This window comes from Geotrypetes seraphini, chromosome 3, assembly GCF_902459505.1.
Source record: "Geotrypetes seraphini chromosome 3, aGeoSer1.1, whole genome shotgun sequence".
Taxonomy (NCBI): domain Eukaryota; kingdom Metazoa; phylum Chordata; class Amphibia; order Gymnophiona; family Dermophiidae; genus Geotrypetes; species Geotrypetes seraphini.
The window spans coordinates 349,429,129-349,454,911 of record NC_047086.1 but is presented as its reverse complement, the minus strand read 5'-3'; the positions used below and the strand labels follow the sequence as shown (position 1 = coordinate 349,454,911).

At 42.5% G+C, this 25,783-nt stretch overlaps 1 protein-coding gene across 1 annotated transcript in view; it reads right to left on the bottom strand.

Annotated features, from left to right (window-relative positions):
• Positions 1 to 25,783, bottom strand: part of VASH2 (vasohibin 2) — a 70,155-nt gene that overhangs the window by 27,963 nt on the left and 16,409 nt on the right. Inside the window, exons 3-4 of the mRNA XM_033938925.1 lie at positions 18,548 to 18,636; positions 2,756 to 2,812 (exon numbers count right to left, since the gene is read on the bottom strand). Of these exons, the coding sequence (XP_033794816.1) occupies positions 2,756 to 2,812; positions 18,548 to 18,636 (146 nt within the window). The remainder of the gene's footprint in view (positions 1 to 2,755; positions 2,813 to 18,547; positions 18,637 to 25,783) is intronic.

Below are 25,783 nucleotides of genomic sequence, written 5' to 3'. Positions count from 1 at the left end.
TTTTATCAGACCAAACACTCCTCCTTCCTGCCAGCCCCCGGTATTGAACGCTGGTTTAGCTGTGATAGATTAAATGATTAAGTGCACTTGTATGGGTGATTGCCATTTTCAAAATGTAGTTTTATTTAAGGGAAAATAGATTTGACTTGTAGAACAATAAAGTTACTAGGATAAAAATGTTAACAATAGGTGCAGTATTTTTTACTTTTTAATTTCAGTTATGTACATATTTTATGTGTTTTTACACTATACTTTTTACTTTTACTTAAGTATTAAAATATACTTTTGCTTTTACTTTTACTTAAATACTTTGATCTAGTACTTTAACAACACTGGCTATTAGTGTTTTGGCAGTAAATACAGTAGATGAGGCCAAGACCTTTGAGGATTGCCATAAAAAGGCAGACGTCAAGAATCCTGGCTAAAAAGCTGGAAATATTTCTTGAGCAGAGCAGCCTTTTCTTCCACTTCAAACTGTGATTGTTGTGTGTTTTATGTAAGTTTAACTTTAGAAAGAGAGGGCTTTTGTTTAAATTTTCGTTAAGTTGGAGGCTTTACCCTCCTTGCTGGAGTTAAGGAGTCAATGGGGCGATTCCTTTGCATTGCGCTGGGCATCGGGCTCCTTTAGGTACTTGGGTGTGCAGCTACCGATTTCTACAGCTCAACTCTATACTGTTAATATTCCCAAATTCCTTCTGGACACAAAAACTCAACTCGAGGCACGGGCGAGGATCTTCCTTTGACATTGTTGGGATGCATAGGTCTGATCCGTATGGGCCTCTTTCCTCGCTGGTTATATGTGATGTAAACGATTGCTGAATAAAGATCTCGCCCGTTTGTTGTCTAGATTTTGTTGGAATCGTCATAAACTGAAGGTTCGTTTTCTTTATCTAGTGGGTGGCTGGCAACATGGGGGAATCAGTCTCCCCAATTTTGCACTTTATAATAACGCTTGTTTATCGCAGCATTTAAAGTATTGGTTACTGGGGGAGAGTCAATACACCCCCCTGGATTATGAAACAGCCATTCATGCCACCAACTCTTTATATAGTCTATTATACACGTATACCGTATACCTAGTAGAGATCTACCTGCATCCTTTCGGAGTAGTGTTCTTTTGAATTCTATGAGGGCAGTGTGGGAAAGTTTAATAGGTAAACTTGTAGGAGATCCTAGAGTGACCAATCAATTAAATTTGAGGGTGAATATAGCTTTTCCTCCAGGCTGTGATAGCCCTATATTTTTAGGCTGGGATCGCCAAAGTGTTAGTCTGGTGGAACATTTGCTAACTCTGGAGGGACCACTGGCAGCGTTTGGGGATCAGTTAGGAAGTCACTTGGGAGATACTTTTACTTATTATAAGGTTAAACATTACATCTTCTCTCTTCCACAGGAGAGGATTGGCCAGCCTATGGGCAGGGCCTCCGCAATTTCTTCGTGGGTATGGAGGCCTTTCAAACCTCTGTGTCAGCATTGCATGGGACCCTTTCTCAATTTGAATGCCCTAAAGAAATTCAACAGTTACAATAGAAATGGGGGACAAGAGTTACAAAAGGACCTCGATCATTGGAATATTTTGGGCGTTGGCCCAGGAGGGGAGTCTATGCACCAAAGGCAGCATGTTTACTTTGGTCCGGGAGGGGGGGGTTGGTGCGTGTTGTGTCCGGCAGGAGGGATTGGGCACCCTCCTACTGGTGATCGTGTGGCTGTTCCGGGGTGGGGGCTGTGTTCGGCAGGACGGATTCGGCATCCTCCTGCTGGAGAAGATTTGGGGGATCGCAGCAGGAGAGATCGGGCATCTCCCCTGTCGCGATCGTTACCGGTGCAGGGGGAGGGGCTGCTTGGGCCGCTGAGCTGATCATGGCAGCTGTGATCAGCTCAGCGGCCCAATTTGGAACTTATACCTGTTTTTTCTTGGTCTAAGTCAAAACGTATAAGTTCTGTCTGGCAACCTGTCAAACATTTTTTATTATGGTTGCCAGATGATTAAGTCTAGGTCGGCCCCCCCCCTCCCGCCTTTTCCACTCCTCCAAAAATGCCCCTTTTCACTCTGGGCATACAGAGGCAGTGAACAGGCCTAAGCTGGTTTTAGATTTAAAACTAGTTGTTTTTTTTTATATATATTATTATGAGCCCCATAGGGTTTATCTATGCTCTGCACATGTGACCAAGGCCAGGTGTTCTGGTAGGAATGAATGTTGGGAAGCGTTATTGGTGTCATGGCCTCAAGAAGGAAGATATTTGTCAGCAGTTTGTCCAGGTTTTGGAAAAACCTGCGCTCAGGGCTGCATCTGGAGTGCCTCTGCTCAGGTGCTGATGTCGACATGATGACATCACATGCATGAGCGTGATGTCATCACATCAACGTCTATACATATGCAGAGGCCCTCTAGACAGGGCCAAGTGTCCTCTTTTTTAAAAGAGGAAATCTGGTAACCTAGGGCAGACTAGAAAACCACTTATAAAAGGCTAAACATGAAAACTATAGAGAGGGTTCATACATATTTTCATTCTATCCATACCAATTGTAAAGAAAGTCAAATCCCTGATAGGCCCACAATCTGAATGCAATGCTAGAAAAATCCTATGGAAATTACATACTTCAGAGAACAGTACAAAACATATGGGTGGTTTCTTTGCATGGTTTGTCCGACTTGCTGGTTTGTTTTGGGGTTTTTTTTAATATGTTTAATGTGCTTTGATGGACCAACTGAAAAGGAGAACAACTTTTCTACTTAATAAAAAGTCAACTTACCCACTCAGAGGCCTGGTTTTCCTAATTTCAAAAAGCTGAGTTCCTGTATGATTGTATATGTGCTTGGTTAAGGAAACAGTATATCAGTACATTGATAAAAATGGATTTAAATTGATCAGTCTTCTGCAAGTATGACTGCGCTCTCTCCAAACTTATTTTTCAAAAACTTATGCCCCACTTATCATTAAGTAGCCTTACATAAAATTACATAAACATAAAACAAATTATCAAAATTTAAAAAAAAAAAAAAGTTGAAAAAATTTCTGGTCTTACTACTAATCATTTCTATAGCCCTGTTAGACATATGCAGTACTGTACAACTACTACTACTTCTACTTATCACTTATATAGCGCTGAAAGGCATACACAGCGCTGTACATTTTGACATTTATAGACAGTCCCTGCTCAGAAGAGCTAACAATTTAACTTGGACAGACAGACATGACATATAGGGTTGGGGGGTGAGAAGAGTTAGGAGTCGAAAGCACGCTCGGAGAGGTGTACACATATGCAGCTATTTTCTCTGTCCCTAATGGGCTCGCAAACTGTTTATGCCTGGGACAATGAAGTGTTAAGTGACTTGCCCAGGGTCACAAGGAGCTGCAATGGGAATTGAACCCAGTGCCCCAGAATCAAAGTCTGCTGCACTAAAACCATTAGGCTACTCCTTTTAAACAAACAGTGTTTTAAAAAATTAAGGAAAGCCTGCAAAAATACTCCAAGGCATACAAATCTGCCACAGAAACTGGTCTCTCTCTTTCTCCTACTAGTATCCTGAAGAAAGTTCAAATGAAGAAAAAAAAATTCTGTTTCACACAAAGTAATGCTAGATCACCTAGAAATCAAGGGCTAGTGGGAATACAGAGGGAACTGAGCTGTGAGGAAGCCCTAGAACAGGTCATAAAAACATTCTGTACTGAAATCAAGGGGGGGGGGGGAAAGCAAGCAAACAAACCTTGCTTCGCGGCCTTCTCGCTGGGGCCTACTGTGTACTAAAGGCCCCAGCGAGAGGCCGCAAAGCAGCCTGTGAGTGCTGCTGGCCCTCCTCTGCCGGAAAGTATTTATGGTCACAGTTGGCGGGGATTGGTTGGGAGGGAAGGATGGAGGGTCAGCGGGGGTTTGGCAGTTCGGCGGCGGTTGCTCAAAGGTTCTGCTGCACGAAGGATGGGAGGGAGGGAAGGATGGAAGCTGGGCAAGGGTTCTGCTGCACAGGGGGATGGGAGGGATAGAAAGATGCTGCAGAGGGAAGGCACAAGGAGACGGGTGAAAGGGAAGGAGAGATGTTGCACATGTGGGGGAAAGAGGAAGAATTGGGATGAAGGAGAGGAAGGGAGAGATGATCATGTACATGAAAAAATAAGCCCTACACGAAAATAAGACCTAGTGCCTTATTTCCAGGGAAACACAGTAGGTATGTATGTATATATACTGTGTTTCCCCGAAAAGAGACCACACAATGTGCTCCTCATGCAAAGGATTTCAACAACAATACCTAACAAGCTGTTTGCTCACATCAAAATTACATTTGTCACCATCTTAGAAATACATTTGGCCTTTACAGGAACAGATTATCCAGCTCCAGTTACATGGCCTCTCGCTCATCGACCTCTTCAATCCACACAGGGCAGTTCTTTTGGGCCATGGCAACCTTTGTCCCACAGACAGAAGGAACAGAGCCCGAGATCACACGTCTCCTTCACCACAGCTGTGTGCAACGTGGGTGCCGCAGTCCAGCTTGTGAATATGGCATGGCGATTCTTCTAGAACTTGTCATGAAACATCCAAGATCAATTAAGAGAAATGGTCTCTCTTCAGACAATTTACAATGTCCTATTATTCCCCAGTAATTTAGAAGGGGCTTTGGATTCCTGGCCAGCAGGTGAATTGACTAGTAAGAATGTCGGCTCGGCAGGAGACTAAACGGCTTCAACTCCCTGAAGTCCTCGTTTAGAACAACTCGTTCAGCGTTCGACAGCTGTCATCCTGTGATGCATCAATGATGTTATGGTCCAGTCCTAAAAGGAAAACTATGGGGTCCTTTTCCTAAGCTGCTGTAAACGCCAGCATATGCTTGCCACAGCTTAAAAAGGACTTACTGTAGCTGCACTTAGGCATCCTGTGGTAAGTTCAAAATTGGCGTATGCTAAAAAAAGGTTTTATATTTTTATTTTTTAGTTCAGGTGGCGTGTGCTAATCAGTTAGCGAATCTACATTACCATGTGCTAAATTATTGGCTCAGCATTATCGCATGAGTCCTTATTACCTACAAAATGAGTGGCAGTTGAAGTGCTCAGGTGGAATTGTTTTGGGGTTTGTTTGTTTTTTATTAATCTTTATTCATTTTTAAAGCTCACAATCAGTGTAACAAATAATACAATCATTTATACTTTAACATCACTTAATATACATCAAATTCTAACTCGCATCAAATAACCCCCCTCCCTTATACCCAACAGTTATTCATAAGCAAAAGAAATCATAACATATTCCCCCCCCCACCCCACCCTGGACGTATATGAACAAAAGGGAAAAAAATTAATATTTATTTTATGCAGTAATTGTTTTTTTAATGGCGACATTAGTACCTTCAAAGCAAAAGGGATTCAACAGGAATAAATTCAAAATTTAACATACAACTGTTGAAAAAATAAAAAGCTAGCCGCGTGAGGAGCCAAATAGACACTGCAGCTCCCAAACGAGGTGGAGAAAAAAAAGCCCCAGAACAGACCAGCAACAATACAAACTTACATTTTATAAATACTGCTATGTAAGACCACGGACATAAAATAACTCCAACCTTAACATGTCAAACACACTTCATCTTGCAGTGAATAAAAAGCAATTCACACACTGTAGCACTGGAACACAGCCGATGTAAATCTGCAATGCTGCTTCAAATTACTGCAGTCACCAAAAGCTGTTCAGTCCATTTCCACAAACCCGACAAGAATTCTTGTTTCGCTGGTCAAGCCAGCTGCCTCAGGGGAACATCCAAACAAGCCATGTGTATTGAAACTATAATGGTGACTGGCTTTGGTTAAAGCTACAACCTCAGCACCCTGAGGGTTGTGGGTGCAAATCTATGCTGCTCCTTGTGACATTGGGAAAGTCACTTAATCCCCCCCATTGCCCCAGGTACATTAGATAGATTGTGGACCCACTGGGATAGACGGGGAAAAATGCTTGAGCACCTGAATAAATTCATGTAAACCATTCTGAGCTCCCCTGGGAGAATGGTATAGAAAATTGAATAAATAAAAAATAAAATAAAAGGACGCTGTGGGAAGAGGCACTTCCGAAGCAAATACAGGAAATGGTTCCTGCTCTTAAAAATCACTTCTGGGTACAAATATATCTCACAATAAGCTGTTGCATAATAAAAATAAAGCTCCATCTGCCACAGCTTCTTTAAATCCCCTCAGCGTTTAGATTTCCTAATTGAATTTAGCATAGAACACTTTAAATTTATGCTTACTTTGCAAGCAATGTTCAACCAAAGGGTCCACTTCTCTCCCACTCTCATTATTATATTTATGGTCAGACAGTCAAAGTTTCAGTACTCAAATCAAAAAATAAATCAATCACAGAGCTGGATTGACAAGAGGTGAAGTTCTTAAGATGGAAGGTCTTCCCAATCGGAAGCTGAATTTGTTCACCTTCAATCATCAAATGGCAATGGGTACAGGAACCACATTGACAATGGCCTTGTCCACATAGCCATTATTTGAAAACACTGAAAAATCAGCTGCTATAAAAATGGCCTTAGCGAGGAGCTTAACCAAGATGGCGACCTGAAGTTGCTGGGCTGAACGCTGAACGCCATTGAGCCTCTTTTCACTTACCATTTTTATGGTGAAGCGCAAATCCAAGACCCTTTGGAACCCGGGTCACAGCTAATGCCTAGTCTGATGGACACGTTCGTCCAACGTGGATTCCAAGGAGAACCGGGCGGAAAGTCCTCAGCGCGAGGTGGGGGGCAAATTGGAGAAAAAAATCAATTGACCAAGAAAAAAAAATTGGAAATCTTAGGAGCACAAAATCAGCTCCTTATAAAAGATAATGGAAATATTAACTTTAAAATGGAAGTCCTGGAAAATTTATCACGGAGACAAAATTTGAGATTAATTTTCCGAAATCAATGACTACCCCAGCATTGGATAGGTTTAAGAGATATTTATCGGAGGTTTCCACAAAACTCTTTTCCTCCTATTTCAAAAATTTACTATATTTCCTTGGGAAAGAAGAAACCTCCGGAGGATAATCAGGAATTACCAATAGATATCCTAGATTTGACAAATATATTAGAGAAGTCAGAATAGGAACAGATGACATTTGCTACACTTTTTGTTCAATTAGCTCTAGATTCAGATAGAGAGTGGTTGTAAAAGTTTTTTAAATATAAAGATGTTTTCTTTCTGAATCAAAAAATAAGAATGTATCCTGATGTCTCCATGCTAACTCAAAAAAAGAGAAAACAATTTTTACTTTTGAGACCTCGGGTTTTAAAAATGGGTGCTACTTTTGTATTAAGATTCCCATGCAAGTGTTTGGTGAATTTCAAGGGAGCTAGATATATATTTTTTGATTCTACACAGTTGTCGAGATTTATTTTGGATAAAGAGGTGACAACTGCAAGTACCCCTATCAATAGCCAGGAATAATGCTCGCAGATAAATACTTGGGTTCACTTCAGGTCGCCTGATTTTTGTTTCCTTTACATAGGTGATGGTGTAAATTAGTCTTCGATTTTATTGATACTCCTTCCTCAAGGATTGTGGACTAACTAACAGTTGGGGGACCTATGTTTAATTTCCTTCTTATACTACTTATTGTATGATTTGGGATATATCTTGGAAACTGTTTATTTTCATTATGATTGCATTGTCATAAAAAAATGAAACTTAATAAAGATAAAATTATTTTAAAAAAAAAAAAAAGCCTTAGCACGTGAGAAAAACCTGCATAAGGGTATGCCAAGGCCACTCTATACCAAGGAACTAAGACAATGAAGAGACTTCTGACATTACACCTATAAGACACATTTCAAAATAGACTGGAAAGGTCTTACGGTCCCTTTTACAAAGCAGCGATAGCGAGTACTTGTGTGGCAAATTCAATGAAGCCCATTGGCTTTCTAAAAGGGGCCCTTAAGTTTCCTAATCACTTTGCAAACCCAAACTTCCTCTGCTTTGTCACTTTCTGATCATCCACCCATCTTCCCTCCTCCCACCCCCACCTTTCCTTTGAGATTGTCATTTAAATCAGTGGGATAGTAAGAGAGTGCAGGTGGGGGGTAGACCACCCCGGGTGCCATGTTGGTGGGGGCACTGGCACCTCTCTGCCCCCGCCCCTACAAGCCACACTTGCACCCTTCTTCCTCCTCTTTGCCAGCATGAACAACTTTTTCAGACTACTGCTCCGCCAACCTAGCTCCCCTCTGAAATCACTTTCAAGTTGCGGGGCCTGGAAGTGAAGTCAGAGGGAAAGCCAGCACTGGCGTGAGCAGCAGGCCAGAAAAATTGCTCATGCTGGTGGGGAGGGGGGGGGAGAGGAAGGCATAAGTGTAGTGTGGAGGGCAGGGAAGGAGCAAGGAGAGGTGGAAAAGGAGGGCACGGGGGGGGGCACCGCCCTGGGTTTCATACCCTCACTATGCCACCGACTGAAATGGATTTTATGCTTCACTTAAATAGTCTGATACAGTGGTACCTCGGAATCTGAACATCCCAGAACTCGAACTTGGAATCCAAACTTTTTTCTTAAATTTTGCCCCGGAATCCGAACGATCTGCAAGCTGTGCTCAGCCCAAAGCTTCCCCTCTGACGCAGCTTCCTGTTTCCACCTGGGAGGAAAGCTTTGGGATGAGCACCGCTTGCAGTTCCTATTGCCAATCTTGTTGTCTCTGCCAGGGGGACCTGATCTTGCTGAGTTTATGGGACCAAGGAACGGACGGATTAATCCAGTTTCTATTATTTATTTATTTATTTATTAAATAAATCTTTATTGATTTTTAAACTTTGACAGTGCAATACAATTACTTGAGCATAAACACTTCATAAAACGCACTATTAAATACACAATTTATACATAAAACAATCATTTTCTCCCCTCCTCTCAATTATTAATACAAGAAGACATATTATGTGATTACAATATTATAATTAAGAAATTTTAATAATCAAAATACATTTCCCTCCCTCCTGGGAAATGGGGAAAATTGTCTTGGAACTCGAACTGGGTTCTGGAACGGATTAAGTTCAGATTCCAAGGTACCACTGTATTTTCATCTTTTGCTCACTCTGTCCTGATCTGAGGAAGTAAGTTCTGGTTTCCAAACATTTTTTGGGGGGGGGGAGGAGGGAGGGAAAGTAAGTAAAAGGCAACACCTTATTTTCCTTTTTTAAAAAAATACTTTTCAGAAATAAACAAAATACATCACCACCAAAGGTGGGAAAAAAAACATGCCGAGCAAATAAATCCTCCTTAAAAGGAAGACAATAAAACATGATTGTAAGAATTATACATAAGTTAATAAGAATTATACATACGTTACGCCTTAGTTAGTCCACTACATAGGAAAAAGAGCAAAAGAAACAAATTTGCAAATATATGCAATTATTGCAAAATGAAAGTAAGACAGAGCTCAAGAGTGGATCAGTTAGAATATCATGGTGGAGGTTGGATGGACAGTCTCTGAGGTGCACTTGAAGGAACTATACTTTTCCCAGATAAAAAATTTAGTCAATTGCAGTGTCTCAAAGAAAACATATCATAATTGTACTCCCAAAACAAGACAAAATATTTACAAAGGTATGCAAGCATAAATGTCACCCCCCAGTTGTAGGACTCGAGGTCTTGAAAAAAACAAGTTGCCTCCTTTTCTTCCGAGTCGCTCTCAATTCATCCAGATACATTTGTACTTTATAAACAAGTCTTCCTAGTGCTAGAAAGCACATTAAGCAGTCAGTCTCAAGAGCAAATTGAACTAAAAGTGTAGTCAGAGCAAACGCCTCTATATCCGACCTCTCAAGAAAATTAATCAAATTAAAAGACTATCCAGTAATAGACCCTTAAGATTTTGAATCTGCCTTATCAAATAATGCTCAAGGTGACTTACATAGTTCTTTTGTTAGCATTCAGGTATGAGTTGTCCCTTCCCAAAGAGCCAAGTGAGTATCTGAAGAGGCAAGATGACTTCTCCACTGACAGTTTCTGACCTTGGGTTTCCTCGGCTCTTAGACCACACATTTTGGGGGCACAGCTGACTCCACCTAAGTGCATGTCAGTTAAGCGCACGCTCCGGTTATCCGAACCCTATCACCACGGTCCCGTTTTTGGGGTTTTTTTTACATTAAAATCAATGGACGTAAACTACAGATATTTACAATTTGGATAAGCACACAATCCGCTTATGCGCACTGATGTCTTAGGTCCCACCTCTATTCTTTCACAGTTACGTTCACTCCATCATGCAATCCACGCTCTGACTGGGAGGAAAGCCAGCTGGCAGAACAGATGGGTCACAATGGCTAGGCTTCACACAGCGCTGGGACAGCTGGGAAAGTGAGTGCTCCACTCAAGCTGAAGGGCTTTACTTTAGGCTCCAGCAGCCCACGCGTCATATTTAAACTGAGTCGGCAGGGGAGGTGGGGGGTATTATGCAAGGTTCTGGCATTTAGACACGGGTATGTTCTTGGGGGATAGGTGGGGGAGGGAGGTGGGGGGGCTTCTTCGGGGCTCAGAGTCCAGGGCCTCAGAGTGCCTTTCCGTCTCCTCTTGCCTTGCTTGCCCTGAGTAGATGGGGGGGGACTAGTTGCTGTTATTTTCTTCTGTACATGCTTGTTCTATTGTTGTATATGATGCATCATTGTTTGCATTGTGCACCATTTGTGTGCCTTCACATTGTTTTTGCCGTTGTTTGCATCAATAAAAAAAATTGTTTGAACCTAAACTGAGTCGGCTTAACTACAGCCTCCCCCACCCCTCCGATTAAGCGCACACTCCGTTTAAGTGCATGTGGCGACCCGGTCCGAAGGCCGTGCACTTAAGCGATGTCGACTGTATACTATAAGGAGCGGATCAGCTCACGCAGCGAAACATAAATAGCAATGTAGTCACCGACACGTGGCTGCTTACAGAATACAAAACAATACAATTTCTTCTAGTCTTATGCGCAGACTTCTAGTTTGATGCACAGAGTACAAAAAAAAAAAAAGCAGCTAGCAATTCCTAGGAAATTACAATAAAATTCAGAAAAGGCCACCATAAAACAATCTAAGTTATAACAGAATAGGAATCAAACTCTAGTTAGAATATTCTAACCAAATTATTTATTACTCCTGGGGGAGTTCTGCACAATGCAGAATTTCCCACTCCTGCAAGACTGAGCAGAATTCTGTACAGTCTGCCTTTGGTCTGTGCAAAGTGACAACAGTTTATTTTCTGGCTGCCTGCCTGAACTTTTACCACTCCATCACAGCAAGAGGAGCTGTACAGCTGCAGGCCAGGCTGATTCCTCTTGTTCCATGGCCACTCCCTTAAGCCATGATGTGGCTGTACAGAGGCCTGCACAGATCAAAGGAAGGGGCTGGGCTGGGATGGCAGAGGAGCAGGAAACAGCCTGATGTGCAGTTCTTCCTCTTGCTGCACTGGAGCAGAGAGTGTGCAGGGAATCTGGAAAAAATGTAGATGGGGGGGGGGGGGGCTGAAACAAGAAAAAAAAAGGGTGGTGTGTGTAGGGAGGGGGATGGAAAAAAGTGACGGAAATGTGTGTAGTAGGGCTGCAGCATAGTGGATGGGGAAGTCTGTGCCTTGAGAGGGAGAAACACTGGATAAAAGTGGGTTGGTGTGATGTGATGAACACAAGTTTAGTTTAAGTTTAAGTTTATTAGGATTTTATATATCGCCTATCAAGGTTTTCTAAGCGGTTTTACAATCAGGTACTCAAGCATTTTCCCTATCTGTCCCGGTGGGATCACAACCTTACTAACGTACCTGGGACTATGGAGGATTAAGTGACTTGCCCAGGGTCACAAGGAGCAGCGCGGGATTTGAACCCACAACCCCAGGGTGCTGAGGCTGTAGCTTCAACCACCGCACCACACAAGAACATAACAGCCTTACTGGGTCAGACCAATGTTCAATCTAGCCCAGTAGCCCGATCTCATGGTTGCCAATCCAGGGCACTAGTACCTGGCAAAAACCCAAAGAGAAGCAACATTCCATGCTAGCGATCCAGGGAAAGCAGTGGCTTCCCCCGTGTCTTTCTCAATAACAGACTATGGACTTTTCCTCCAGGAAATTGTCCAAACCTTTTTTAAAACCAGCTACGCTATGCGCTCTTACCACAACCTCTGGCAACGCGTTCCAGAGCTTAACTATTCTCAAGCGAAAAAATATTTCCTCCTATTGGTTTTAAAAGTATTTTCCTGTCACTTCATTGAGTGGCCTCTAGTCTTTGTAATTTTTGACAAGAGTGAAAAATCGATCCACTTGTACCTGTTGTACTCCACTCTCTTGGGAGAGGAGAGATGGAGTGGATGGCGTGTGGAGTTTGGGGCAGAGAAAAGGTGAGGGGTATGCCTGAGAAAGGGAGGAAGAGACCTTGGGGACTGACAGAACAGGGGTCAGGAGTTAGGGGGAAAGCATAGAGAAGCTGAGGGGTGGGAAGACAATGATTAGAAGGCAAAGCAGAGAGGAAGAAAAACTGGCGAAGGGTTAGAGAAAGCTGGGGGCTGAATTTAACAGCAGAAAGGATACAAGCTAAGAGAGAAATGGAGAAGGTGGAACCTGAGGGGAGGGGAGTATTTCATGCCTGGAGGAGAAAAGCCATTCCCTTACAAGGGGGGAAGTCTGCACAAGAAAGCTACAAATAAAGTCTGCACAAAGAAAATTAAAATTCTGCACAATTCCCCCAAGAGTAATTTATTTAAAAGATAGGTCTTCAATTGTTTACAAAATGACATGCAAGTGCTTAATTGCCTCAGTTCTAGTGATAAATTATTCTATTCCCTTGCTGCTTGATATGGAAAAATCAATGGAAAATTCTTTTGCCTACCCCTAAAGGAGTAACATACAAAAATAACTGATTTCTACAAAGCCTTGTTTTTCTAGCTTTGAGGACATTAACTGAATCATATAAGGTGGTGCTAAGCCGTGTAATATCTTAAACAGAGTACAGAATTTACAAATGGCTCTGGCTACAACAGGCAGCCAATGAAGAAGGGGTTGGTTGCCCTGTTGTATTTTCTTGCCCCACATAGCGATCTTGCTACAATATTTTAAAGGTTTAACCTTATGGATCCTGTCAGACCAACCAACATAGATAATGTTGCAGAAGTCTATTTGACTCATACAGGCTTGAACAATTTTATATTGGCTGAACACAAAATCTTAGCAAATTTTGTCATAATTGTCAACCTTAAAAATACTATTTTTTAAATATAGTATTGACACGTATGCAGTAGCATAGCAAGGGAGGTTGGTGCCCGGCCCTGCCACGTCGTGTGCCCCCTACTCTTCCCTGCCACTTGAGTACCCCTTGCCCCCCTCTTGAAATGTTTGCTGGGGGAAAATGAACAGCATCTTCCTCCTGCAGTTTGCGCCAGCCTCGGCGCCCTTTCGACGTCAGGTCCTGGTTCCGCAACCATCTCTCTCCCCTTCAATTTGTTCAGAACTTTGCTGCACGCCTGATATTCCGCCAATGTCACTATACCCACATTAACCCTCTCCTAAAGTCACTTCATTGGCTCCCTATCCGTTTCTGCATACAGTTCAAAGCCTCTTAATGACCTACAAGTGTACTCGCTCTGCAGCTCCTGTCTCTCTCTTCTCATCTTTCCCCACATTCTCCCCCCCACCTCGAGCACTCTGATCATTGTGTAAGTTTCTCTTATCTGTACCCTTCTCCTCTACAGCCAACTCCAGACTACGTCCCTTCTACTTTGCTGCACCGTATGCCTGGAACAAACTGCCCAATTCGATATGTCAAGCTCCACCTCTGGCAGAATTCAAATCCAGACTCAAAGCCCATTTCTTTGAAGCTGATTTCAATTCCAAACTCCAACCCACCTGCTAAGCAACAATTTCCCTCTGTAATTCCCCCACCTGAGCACTGCATATAGACTAGTGCTGCCCGATTCACGATTTGAATCGATGCACTGATTCGAATTAGGTGAATCAATTTGAATCGATACAATTAAAAAAAAATAATAATAATAATCGGTCTCCCGATTTGATGACCGACCCCTCCCCCGTGTCTTCCTAAAGCAGGAGCGGCAGCGCTGCTCTTGCTGGCCGTCCACTGCCGCTCCTACTTGAGGGGGGAGGGTCAGTCAGAAAGGCCTGCATGTTCCCCCAGCTTCCCCGCTCTTACCTTAAGCTAATACAGCAGCCTGCAGGATCGCTGGTGCTATAGCGATCCTTGCAGCTGCCATCATCCTCAGCGGCAGCGTTCTCTCTGCTACAGTCCCGCCCCTCCTCTGACGTCAGGGTCAAGATCACAGCAGAGAGAAGATGCTGCTGAGGATGACGGCAGCTGTAGGGATCACTAAAGCACCAGTGATCCTGCAGGCTGCCATATTAGCTTAAGGTAAAAGCGGAGAAGCTGGGGGAACATGCAGGCTTGCAGGGGGGAGGGGAAGGCCTTCGCGGGGGGATCAGGGCTTTGCTGGGGGAGGAGAAGGCAGAGTGCCTTCATGGTGGGGAGGCAGGCCTGTGCAGAGGGAGGAGGAAGGAGTAAGAAAGAGGAGGTGAGTTGACAGACCCGGGGTGAAGTGAAGGGAAGAAAAAGATCAAATCAAAAAGAGAGGGAGGAAAGCAGAGAAGAGGAGATGAACCAATGGAGAGAGGGAGAGAGAAATGCAAGACCACAAGGGGAAGGGTTCAAGAAGGACAGATGCTCCAAAGTAGGTGGGCAGGGTGCAGGATGGCAGAAGAGATAGTAGGAGAAAGTCTGTACCTGGTGAAGGGGATACAGGAGGTAAGGAAGAGAGAAAGAAGAAGCTGCATATGGGGAGAGACATGAAACAGAGATAAGATGCTGAGCATGGAGGGAGCATAGGAACAGGGACACAATGGGGACACTACTGGAGAGGAGAATAGGGACAGGGACATAGAAGAGAGATGCTGGATGAAAGGGTAGTTAAGAAAAGGAGAGATGGTGGATCTGTGGATGGTGGGGTCCATTGCTGCAGCTGCAGGAGGATGGAGATGAAAAAAAGGAAAGATGTCAGACCTCCGGTGGAGGAAAGGGAAACAGAAGGGGAGGCCAGAGATGGAAGATGGATGGTTAGCATGGAGAAAGAAGAAAGAAGGAGAGCCTGATCAGAAGAAAACCAGGGCTTGGGACCAACATGATTTTAAAAAATGACCAGACAACAAAAGGTAGGAAAAATAATTTTATTTTCTGTTTTGTGATTACAATATGTCAGATTTGAAATGTGTATCCTTCCAGAGCTGGTGTTGGACCGCGAACGTGAGCTAGGATTTAACAGAGAGAGGAAAAGTCTTTTTTTGTTTGTTCATTTTGTTTACACCACAGGATCAGTGTGGGTAGGAGAGGGCAAAGGGGGTGAAGAGGCTATAAAATAAACCCACCAGGATGTTTGAAAAAAACCACCCAATTGGGCAGGAAAATCGAATCAAAAAATCAATTCAATAGGCTGAATCGAATTGAAATTTTTTTCCTGAATTGGGCAGCACTAATATAGACACACCTTCTTGTCCAGTTTGTCTATCTTGACTAGCTTGTAAGCTCTTTTGAGCAGGAACTGTCTCTTCTACAGCGCTGCATATGTTAAATTGGAGATCTGTTCAAATTTACTTGACTGACATTTAACTGCCTTCTGGCCCATTTCTGACTCATGTTCCAATTCCTCTACTGGACGATGTCTGGATCTGGACATTAACTCCCCTCTTTTACTAAGGTGCGCTATGCTTTATAGTGCACGCTAATCACGCGCTAAATGCTACCGCATGCATGTTATCCTATGGACGCGTTAGCGGTTAGTACACGTGTTGATTATAGCGTGCGCTAAAACGCTTAGCGCACCTTTGCAAAAGAGGACCTAAATAGACAATCTTGGCTAATAGCAAAAGTATATCCGAGAAACGACCCAACTGGGCCACTCTAAGGGCCTCTTATATCAAACTGCACTAGAAGTTTGTAGCGCGATGAGCCGCGCTGAATGGCCCGCACTGCTCCCGATGCTCATAGAGTTCCTATGAGTGTCAGGAGCAGCACAGGCCATTCAGCGCAGCCCTGTGTGCTAAAAACTACTAGAATAGAAGAAGGGGGTAAGTCACTGGCCAGGATAATTTGCTAGTTGTTCTGTTAGATTCAGAGGTTCCTCTGTTTTATAAATGAACACTTTAGAAAGCAGTGGAGCTCCTTATCCTACTGCCTTTTTTCTATGGAAATGATTAATGATGTAACTATTAACCCCCTTTCCCCTTATTACCCTGAAGTTCATGTTTGTATTTGTAAATTGTCCTTTTAATGTTCACTCTTCCCCCACCTATAATTATTATTTTACCTTTTATTTTTTGGCATTGTAAACCGGCTAGATACATACTGATGGTCGGTATATTAAAAATAATAAAACTTGAAACTTCTCCTGAACCGGGACATATAATCACTAATTAATAGCTTCAATTCTAATCATTCACCATGCAAGGAAGCTATTATCTGTATATTACTAAAAAAAAATATATATATATATTAAAATTAATTTTCACTTAACTTCACTTATTAAAGTATAATAACTGTTATTCCATATAAACCAGTGGTCTCAAATTCACGGCCCGGGGCCCTCTTGCAGCCCGCCAGGTACTATTTTGAGGCCATTCGGTATGTTTATCATAATCACAAAAGTAAAATAAAACAGTTTCTTGATCATTTGTCTCTTTAGCTATAAATGACAATATTATTATTAAGACTTAGCCAAAAGGAAGGATTTATAAACTAGAAAGAGTTTTACCTCATCCAAAATTGTCATTTCTTTAATAAGACATTAACTATTTTTTTCTGAGGCCCTCCAAGTACCTCAAAATCTAAAATGTGGCCCTGCAAAGGGTTCAAGTTTGAGACCACTGACTTAACTGTATCCATGACATCCTGTTTGTCTTTGGGAAGCAGAGCCAAGATTGTGATGTCATAATGTCTCATTCCACCAATAAGAGCCAATCTCATCAGTGATGTCACAACAGCTTGATTGTCCTGTTCTCCCCTCTGCCCTCCAACCTAGCCAGCAGATTAACCGTTCCCCTTAACTCGGTGGTCTCAAACTCACGGCCCGGGGGCCACATGCGGCCCGCCAGGTGCTCTTTTGAGGCCCTCCGTATGTTTATCATAATCACAAAAGTAAAATAAAACAATTTCTCTTTAGCTATAAATTACAATATTATTATTAAGACTTAGTCAAAAGGAAAGATTTATAAACTAGAAAGAGTTTTACCTCATCCAAAATTGTCATTTCTTTAATAAGACGTTAACTATTTTTTTTGAGGCCCTCCAAGTACCTCAAAATCCAATATGTGGCCCTGCAAAGGGTTTGAGTTTGAGACCACCGATATAAACCATCCTCACAAATATACAAATATATATATACTGAATAATAATCACTATATCATCATGGCCTGCAATTGATCAATGTCCATCGCAGTTCAACACTTCTTCTGATCAAGCTATAGAAGCAATTAACATTCTTTATATGGTCGCCAAGTCTTTAAGGTACAAAGATGATCCATGATTAATCAACAAGAATCCTCAAAGTTCAGATGAGATTGGGAGCCCCCTTCACTTTTAGCTCTTAAAGACGCTTAAAAAGAAACATAGCTCTGTGTCAGGCTAGACTGCATATTATTTTCAGAATGCAGCACTGAACTTTGAGGATTCTTGCTGATCTATCACAGATCATCTTTATAGCTTAAAGACTTGGCTTCTGTTGAACTGCGATGGACATTGATCAATTGCAGGCCACGATGATATTATAGTGATTATTATTCAGTGGGTGAATGTGGGAGTATCCAGTATATATGCATTTGTATATTCATGTGGATGGTTTAGTGGATGGTTAAATGAAAATTAAAAAAAATTTGTTCGTAATATACAGATAATAGCTTCCTTGCATGATGAGAGGTTTAATACAATGGTATTGGACCAATCAGGAAAACTTTACAATGGAGAGAAAAAATAAAGCCTTTAAGAATCTGATGAAAGCTATGGACCCCCTTCCCCAGAAATAGTCACATAAACACAACTTTGCATGCAATGAATATAATGGACTTTATTGATCGAGATTTGTTTCATACATATATGATATATACAAAGTATTATTAAACTTTAAAGTAAACAATCTAAAAAAAACCACTCCTTTCTTATGCAAAAAGTAATGGCCACTCATTATAATTATGAAATACAATTCTCCTGTGCAAATTAAAACAGATTTACTACCATTACTACTCTCTCATTATCTGCGAGAAAAATCAACAGTACCGTAGTGAAGATAAAAGTTAATTTTTATCTGACCCTCACAGACTCCCTGAAACCCATCTAAGAACCCCTGTTCTAGTGATTAATGTATTCATCCAGATTAATTCTTTCAACATGCAGGACCATATCCTATACTAATGGTCTAAATAACTTCAAATACATTCCAGCATCTATTTCTGGAAATTTCAACTATCTAAAAGCTGCCCTGTGCTGGCGACAGGCTCTAATTCCAAAAGGAGAGGCCAATGATTTCTTTTTAATTTCATAAGCACGGAGAGAGGAGGCAATCGTGAAAAGGATACTGCAGCATCTTCATGTAGCTTTGCACTGCCTGAAGCCAGTCGGGAATCGGCATGGAGGACCTGTAGATTGGCACTGGTGGTATGGGTGGCTGAATACAAACAAACAGAGAAATACCAAGATTTATATACAGTGAGGGGCAACACACAGAATGCTTATCACAAAACTGTGAATAAGTTAATGACAGCTAGAATGAAAGAGTTAAACTATGCAGCCAATTTTAAGGGAAGGGCCCCTACTCTCTGGATGCAAAAGGAAGAGGATTTCTTTCAGGCATCCTCCTGGAACAGGCTTTAGTCATCCACTTCCCCTCTATAGCAATCGAGTGTGGAGAAAGGAAAAAGGGGTTGTTTTAGCCCTCCAGAGAACAGGAAGCCTGTTCGGGCATCCGGCTGCTGCTCAAGGGTCACTTTGGTCTAAACTGCATTAATGTAAACCAGGGGTGTCCAACCTGTGGCTCGAGGGCCGCATGTGGCCCCGTGAAGTATTTTGTGCGGCCCCGGTCGAGGATGATGCAGTGTTTTCCTCTGCTGCCCCCGGGTGTTTACCGTCTTGCCGACTCCCTCCTCTGTCTTGCTGCAGCGTTTGCGCATTTGTGCAACCCCAGAAACATTTTTTTCGGCCAATGCGGCCCAGGGAAGACAAAAGGTTGGACACCCCTGATGTAAACTTTATATTTTCAGAGAATAAAATGCGAGAAAAAATGATTCAACGAGTGCCCAATTCCCAGTTACTCTTGGCCTTCTCAAGAGTATGCTGGTAATTGAACATTACCCAACGATTTATGTTCAATTTGACCTGGGAGCGGGTCAGGTTTTACAAATACCTCTATGTGATAATGCAGGAGAAGGGGGGGGGGGAGGACATAGATACACATCCCATCAAAAACCACTCAAATTCCAGTTTGAAATCCTGACTGAACCAAGTTCTGTTCATTTAAATAAACAGACTTACTAACCTCACAAGACATCGGTTCATACGCAACACCGCAAAAGACAAAAGCGCGCGCCGACAACTGAGCGCAAGACGGAGGCGCGCGCCGAAGAAAATTACTGTTTTTAGGGGCTCCGACGGGGGTTTTTGTTGGGGAGCCCCCCCAGTTTACTTAATAGAGATCGTGCCGGCATTGTGGGGGGTTTGGGGGGTTGTAACCCCCCACATTTTACTGTAAACTTAACTTTTTCCCTAAAAACAGGGAAAAAGTTACGTTTTCAGTAAAATGTGGGGGGTTGCAACCCCCCAAACCCCCCACAACACGGCGCGATCTCTATTAAGTAAAGTGGGGGGGTTCCCCCCCACGCCCCCCGTCGGAGCCCTAAAAACAGTAATTTTCTGTGGCGCGCACCCCCGCGCTGCGCTCAATTGTCTGTGCGCGCCTTTGTCCCGGCGCGCTTTTGACCTGACACCCAAGACATCAAACAACAGGCAGCTCTCTGCTCAGAGTGATTCAGGGCCAGAATGCTTCTGAACCCCCCCCCCCCCATATCTATACCAGTCTCTCTCAAACTTTTTTTAGCTCCGGCACACTAAATGAAGCAAATGTTTTTCGTGGCACATTCTAATTGAAATTATAAAATTGCAAAACCAATAAAAAAATTAAATTTGATTGTTATTTATTTAAAGTTCTTTAAGCTTTTTGCTTCTTTTACAAAGCCGCACAGCAACGGCCCCAAAACTCTTTAAATCTCTATGGGCTTCGGGGCCATTAGCACAGCACAGCTGCTAGTGCAGTTTTGTAAGAGGCCGTATGTATGGGTGAATAATGGTGAAACTAAAGTAGATAGAATAGAATCGCTAATCAATGCGACGGGTGTGCTTATTTTTGAGTGCAAATTAACTCATAATGCGGCTCAATAATTGACAAGCAAACACGCATTTCATCATTTCATCTGCAGTTGGTTCTCTTTTTTTCAATTTAATTTCTGACAGCGCTGAAAATCCAAGTTTGCAAAGATAAGAAGATCCAAACGGTAACAAAGCCTTGGTTGCTTTGTTGCTCAGCTTAGGATAAATACTTCATAAGAAATATAATTAATTGCTGTTAGTTTTCAAGGACCAGTCCCATCAAAGAATGATGCTTGTCTGGGTGGTTGTATCCTAATGCACATAGAGGCTCATAACACTGACAAGACTCTTGCACACGTCACGTACATGTCATCTAGTATATACTTATGAAGGGAATTTTTATAAATAAAGTAAAATTCTGGAATTTATCGTGGCACACCTGGAATCTCTTCAGGGCACATCACTGTGCCATGGCGACACAGTTTGAGATACACTGATCTATATGCACCAAGGGCCAATTTCAACACCACTCCTCGCTATTTACAATACAACTGCTCTAATCTAGTCTGGTGGGTAGTTTCCTGTCCCCACTACTTAGCTAAGAAATATATTGGACTTTTACACACCACTCATCACCCACACAAAAGGGTTTCACACATGGCTTCTTAAAGCGCTGGCTCATCAAAGAACAGAAAGAACTATCCAAAACCACAGTAAAGGGCAAATACATGGAATTTAGTTTAGATTTGAAGCTTGTAATGGTGGCACCGCCACATTGCTAAATGCAATCATAACGCTGGTCTTCAAAGGAAACTACCAGTCCAAGGCCATACAGCTCACCCGCAAACATGAGCGTGTGAGCAATTGCTCATAGCTTTTGTGAGCGTCGCTCACAGATTTCAAAATGTTCACGCACGCGCAGGTCCACTCTGCTCTGGCGTGCCGGTTCTCTGCTGTAGCCGCTGCTAATGTTTCTTTCAAAATGGCTGCTGAGATACGATATGAAATGAAAAGTGGCAAGAAAAGTGTGGAGTAAGTTGTAAGTTTCATGGCTGGCTCCACATTATTGTCTTCTTGGTTGGGCTGAGGACTTCTCAGCGGCCCCTTGCATTTAGGTCCAAGCCAACAATGAACAAAAAGGAAAAGGAAACTAACCATACTTAAAACTATAAATCTCAAGAATGAACACTGTGGCACCAACTCTTAAAGCTGCATTTTTTTTACCACACGAATCAGTTCGACACACAGCACCGCTATTATCCCCTGTAATTTTATGTGTGAAGGAAGGGCCTGAGCTACCAAGTTTCTTTCCCTATAGGCAAAGGGAGGGGGGAAACCCACCTTGTGGTAAAAGCAGACCTCGACTCAACAGCTGCCCTATGCAGAAAAGTGGCATTAACATTTCTTAACCCTCTATTTGGCATTGTTGCTCCAAAACAACATGTGTTTTCTATGGTTCTTATGGGAGATCACACAACGAGGGAGTTGTGAGGGCAAAATGTCAAGAGATCAGCGAAGGGTATATTGTTCGAAAAGTCACTTTATTAAGACAATGAAGCACACTGCTCTCTCCCTTCCTATTGTTTTTTCCCCGCATACGTGTCTTATTTACTATCAACAGCTTGTATTTCTCTCCCCATCTTTTCCTTTTGTTTAATATGTTTTGTCAGGTTAGTTCTATTTGTTTGTTCTGTTTCCCCCAGAAATTTGTAATTTTATTGTTTTGTACAGCTCTTAGAATGTTGAATAAGCAATTAATCAAATTTATAATAAACTTGAAACTATCCATCGATAAAGTGACTTTTTCAAACAATACACCCTTGGCTGATCTCTTGATATCCTGCCCTCACGATTCCCTTGTTGCGTGCTTTCGTCTTGTCGTTGAGGCCTGTCCTTGGTGTCCAATTCAGTGTCTTATAGGAGATCTGCATCTCCAAATGCCTTTTACTTGGCACTTTTGCTCTTGTTCAACATCAAGTTACTTAAAGCAGCTGTTTCACCATCTGCCAATTAAAGGGTTCAAATACCAGAGCTATTATTCTAACAAAAGCACCAAACCTTTATGGGAAGAAATGCAATTACAAAAACAACAACAACAAAAAAGCAAACCCATTACACAATGTAGTAAAGGATGGAAAGGCTTTTATAGTAAGAGAATAAATCCCAGGTAGTTCCGAGAACTGGAAACCTAGTAAAAGCAAGTTTCAACTGGGAAAGGAGCAAGAGAAAGAACCAAATGTGTATATGACTTTGAAAGGTATAGATCACTTGCAGAGACAAAAAAAAGGCCATTTTGCTTAATGTCTGCTTTCAATAGAATGGGACAAGCTTGGTAAGTTCGTCACAGAAGCCAGAGCTCTTTCACCACCACATCACCAGTTACAACTTAGTCTGTCCAGCATATGAAGCAGATCAGTCATTAACAGTATGAAAAGGAATGAAATGGCAGATAATGTGCACTAACCATTAGTATACGGCCTACAAAAATAAAAATAAAAAAACCGAGTCAGGAAAAACAAGCAAGGTGGTATTGAGAACTAAAACACTACCACAGATAGGTTCTGTTCATTCTTTTCTGACCTGAGTTAAAGGAGAATTAGTTTCTCAAAAGCTAGTCAGGAAACATTAAGACAGGATTCGGTTGAGAACCCAGCACTTGGGTCATATCCGACTAATCAGGTTTTCAGGATACTCACAATGAATATGCATGAGAGAGAATTACATAGAATGGAGGTAGCGTATGAAAATCTCTCATCTATATTTGTATGGATATCCTGAAAACCTGACTGGCCAGGTGTGTCTCAAGTGGTTTGAGAATCCCTGAGTTAGTCTAAAAAAAAAAAAAAGGGGGGGGCTTATGACATGTTAAGACACTTGTTCAAGTGAAGACACACTGCAACCAGACCACCCCCTGCAGACAGGAAACCCTGGACCCAGACACATTAGGAGGGACTTTTAAATGCCAATATACACATAAAATGTCTTATAAAATTTACCCCTCCCCCATACATATGGGAACACAGGTAGGCATGTTTGTCCACTTGTGGCTATACCATTGCCCCAGAGGCCCACCAAGCAGTGGCATACCCTTACTATAGCTTGCAAGGATCCCCAAACCCTCTCAGCTAAAAGCCTCTTTATTTATTTATTTATTCAATTTTCTATACTGTTCTTCCAAGGGAGCTCAGAATGGTTTACATTAATTTATTCAGGTACTAAAGCATTTTACCCTGTCTGTCCTGGTGGGCTCACAATCTATCTAATGCACCAGGGGCAAGGGGGGGAATTAAGTGACTTGCCCAGGGTCACAAGGAGCAGCGTGGGTTTGAACCCACAACCTCAGGGTGCTGAGGCTGTAGCTTTAACCACTGTGCCACACTCGTCCCCTCCTCTTCTAGGCCTCCATAAGACAGTGGCAGTGTTGCCAAGCCAGCACCTAATGTGCTCAGCTTTGTGCACGCGCAGAAGCAAGTATGGGCTAGGTGCCACCCATTGGGAGTGCTGCCACCAACAATGCATTCTTGGTGCCTTAAAAGGCTGGAGGAAATCTTCAGCTGGTGGGGCTTTGGGATCCCCACCAGCTCAGATAAACTTCTTTATGGAGAGCATGGTGAATTTGTGGTAACAGCCTCCTGCTAGAGGTGATGGAGACAAACTATTTGAATTCAAGAAAGTTTGGGGAAGGTAAACAGGATCTCTAAGGAAGAGGAAGGGATATGTGGCATGTTTGGGAAGACTGGACAGGCCACATAGTCTTATCAGTTTTCAGGAGCTACAGCCTCAGCAACCTGAGATTGTGGGTTGCCCCACAGTGCTCCTTGTGACCCTGGATAAGTCACTTAATCCTCCAATGCCCCAGGTACATTAGATACGATTGTGAGCCTGCCAGGGAAAAACCACTTAGACAACCATTGATGAGCAGCATATAAATAAATAAATGTTTCTATTTTTCACAATGACCATGCATGACATATAATAGCAAAATAGTCTAAAATCTCTCTCATGTACATTCATTGTACAAATTCTGAAAACCTGACTAGCTCCAGGGTCACCAAGATTAATGTAGAAATCTATCTTATCAAACATTCCTGCAGAGGCTCAGTCCAAGCTTCCAGTGTGCAGAGAACTTCTCTGGAAGTCTCAATTTCCTACCTGAGACTGAACAAAATCTAAACTTAGCAAATCTTAATAGGGAAAAGATGAAGCAATGGAAAAAAATCCTGAGGCCAACAAAGGCAGGGAGAATAGAAAATTCCTGTGGGTGGCTAAGAAGGAAGAGACAGAGGAACCTACTGTAACTCAGGGGAGAAGGTGGGGAGGAAAGAGAATGAGGTCAGCTTCAGGGCTGCCTTAAGTCGCCCCTTCCTCTCCAGACCTGCCCTAGGCTGCTGTCATGCAGATAAAGAGTTTATTGCATGTGTGGTGGTTCTGGCCTGTGCTGAGAAGGATCCCCACTTTCCTGGACACAGAGCAAAGACAGAAGCAGAGGAGCAGAATGGAGGATATTTATCCTGATAGGTTCTGCTTCAAAGTATTCTGTCTCCAGCAGTAGCTTATGCCTATGCAGTGAAACAGCTGAATGCCATAATGAGACACCGAGCCTCCCCGACTTGAGTTTCGCACTCTTCCTCAGAAGGGGTCACTAATAAATGAAACAAAATGCAAATTCAATATTCTAAATGTCACAAAACAAACCCTGAATGTTAAATAAACTTTCATTGAAACCATATTCACTAAATATCCATAACTTCTTATCAATCCCACTAATATAACACTAAGAACATAAGAACATAAGCAGTGCCTCCGCCGGGTCAGACCATAGGTCCATCCTGCCCAGCAGTCCGCTCCCGCGGCGGCCCAAACAGGTCACGACCTGTCTGCATCACCAGAAGGGGCTCCCTTGCCACCTTGGTTTCTCATTGAAGTCCTATCTTCCCATCGTAGTCCTAACCCTCCGGTCTTGCACATGCACGACCTGTTGGGTTTCTATACTTATTACCTGGTTAGCTTTCTATACTTGTGTTACATCCCAGCTCCTCCCTCAGTATCCCACGATCCCTTTATCCCTCAGGAATCCGTCCAATCCCTGTTTGAATCCCTGTACCGTACTCTTCCTGATCACTTCCTCCGGTAGCGCATTCCAAGTGTCCACGACCCTTTGGGTGAAAAAAAACTTTCTTGCATTTGTTTTGAACCTATCTCCCTTCAGTTTCTCCGAATGCCCCCTCGTACTTGTTGTCCCCTTCAGTCTGAAGAATCTGTCCCTATCCACCCTCTCTAACATACCTTCTCTCTATGTCAGTGTTATATTAGTGGGATTTATAAGAAGTTTTGGATATTTAGTGAATATGGTTTCAGTGAAAGTTTGTTTAACATTCAGGGTTTGTTTTGTTGCATTTAGAATATTGAATTTGCATTTTATTTCATTTGTTAGTGACCCCTCCTGAGGAAGA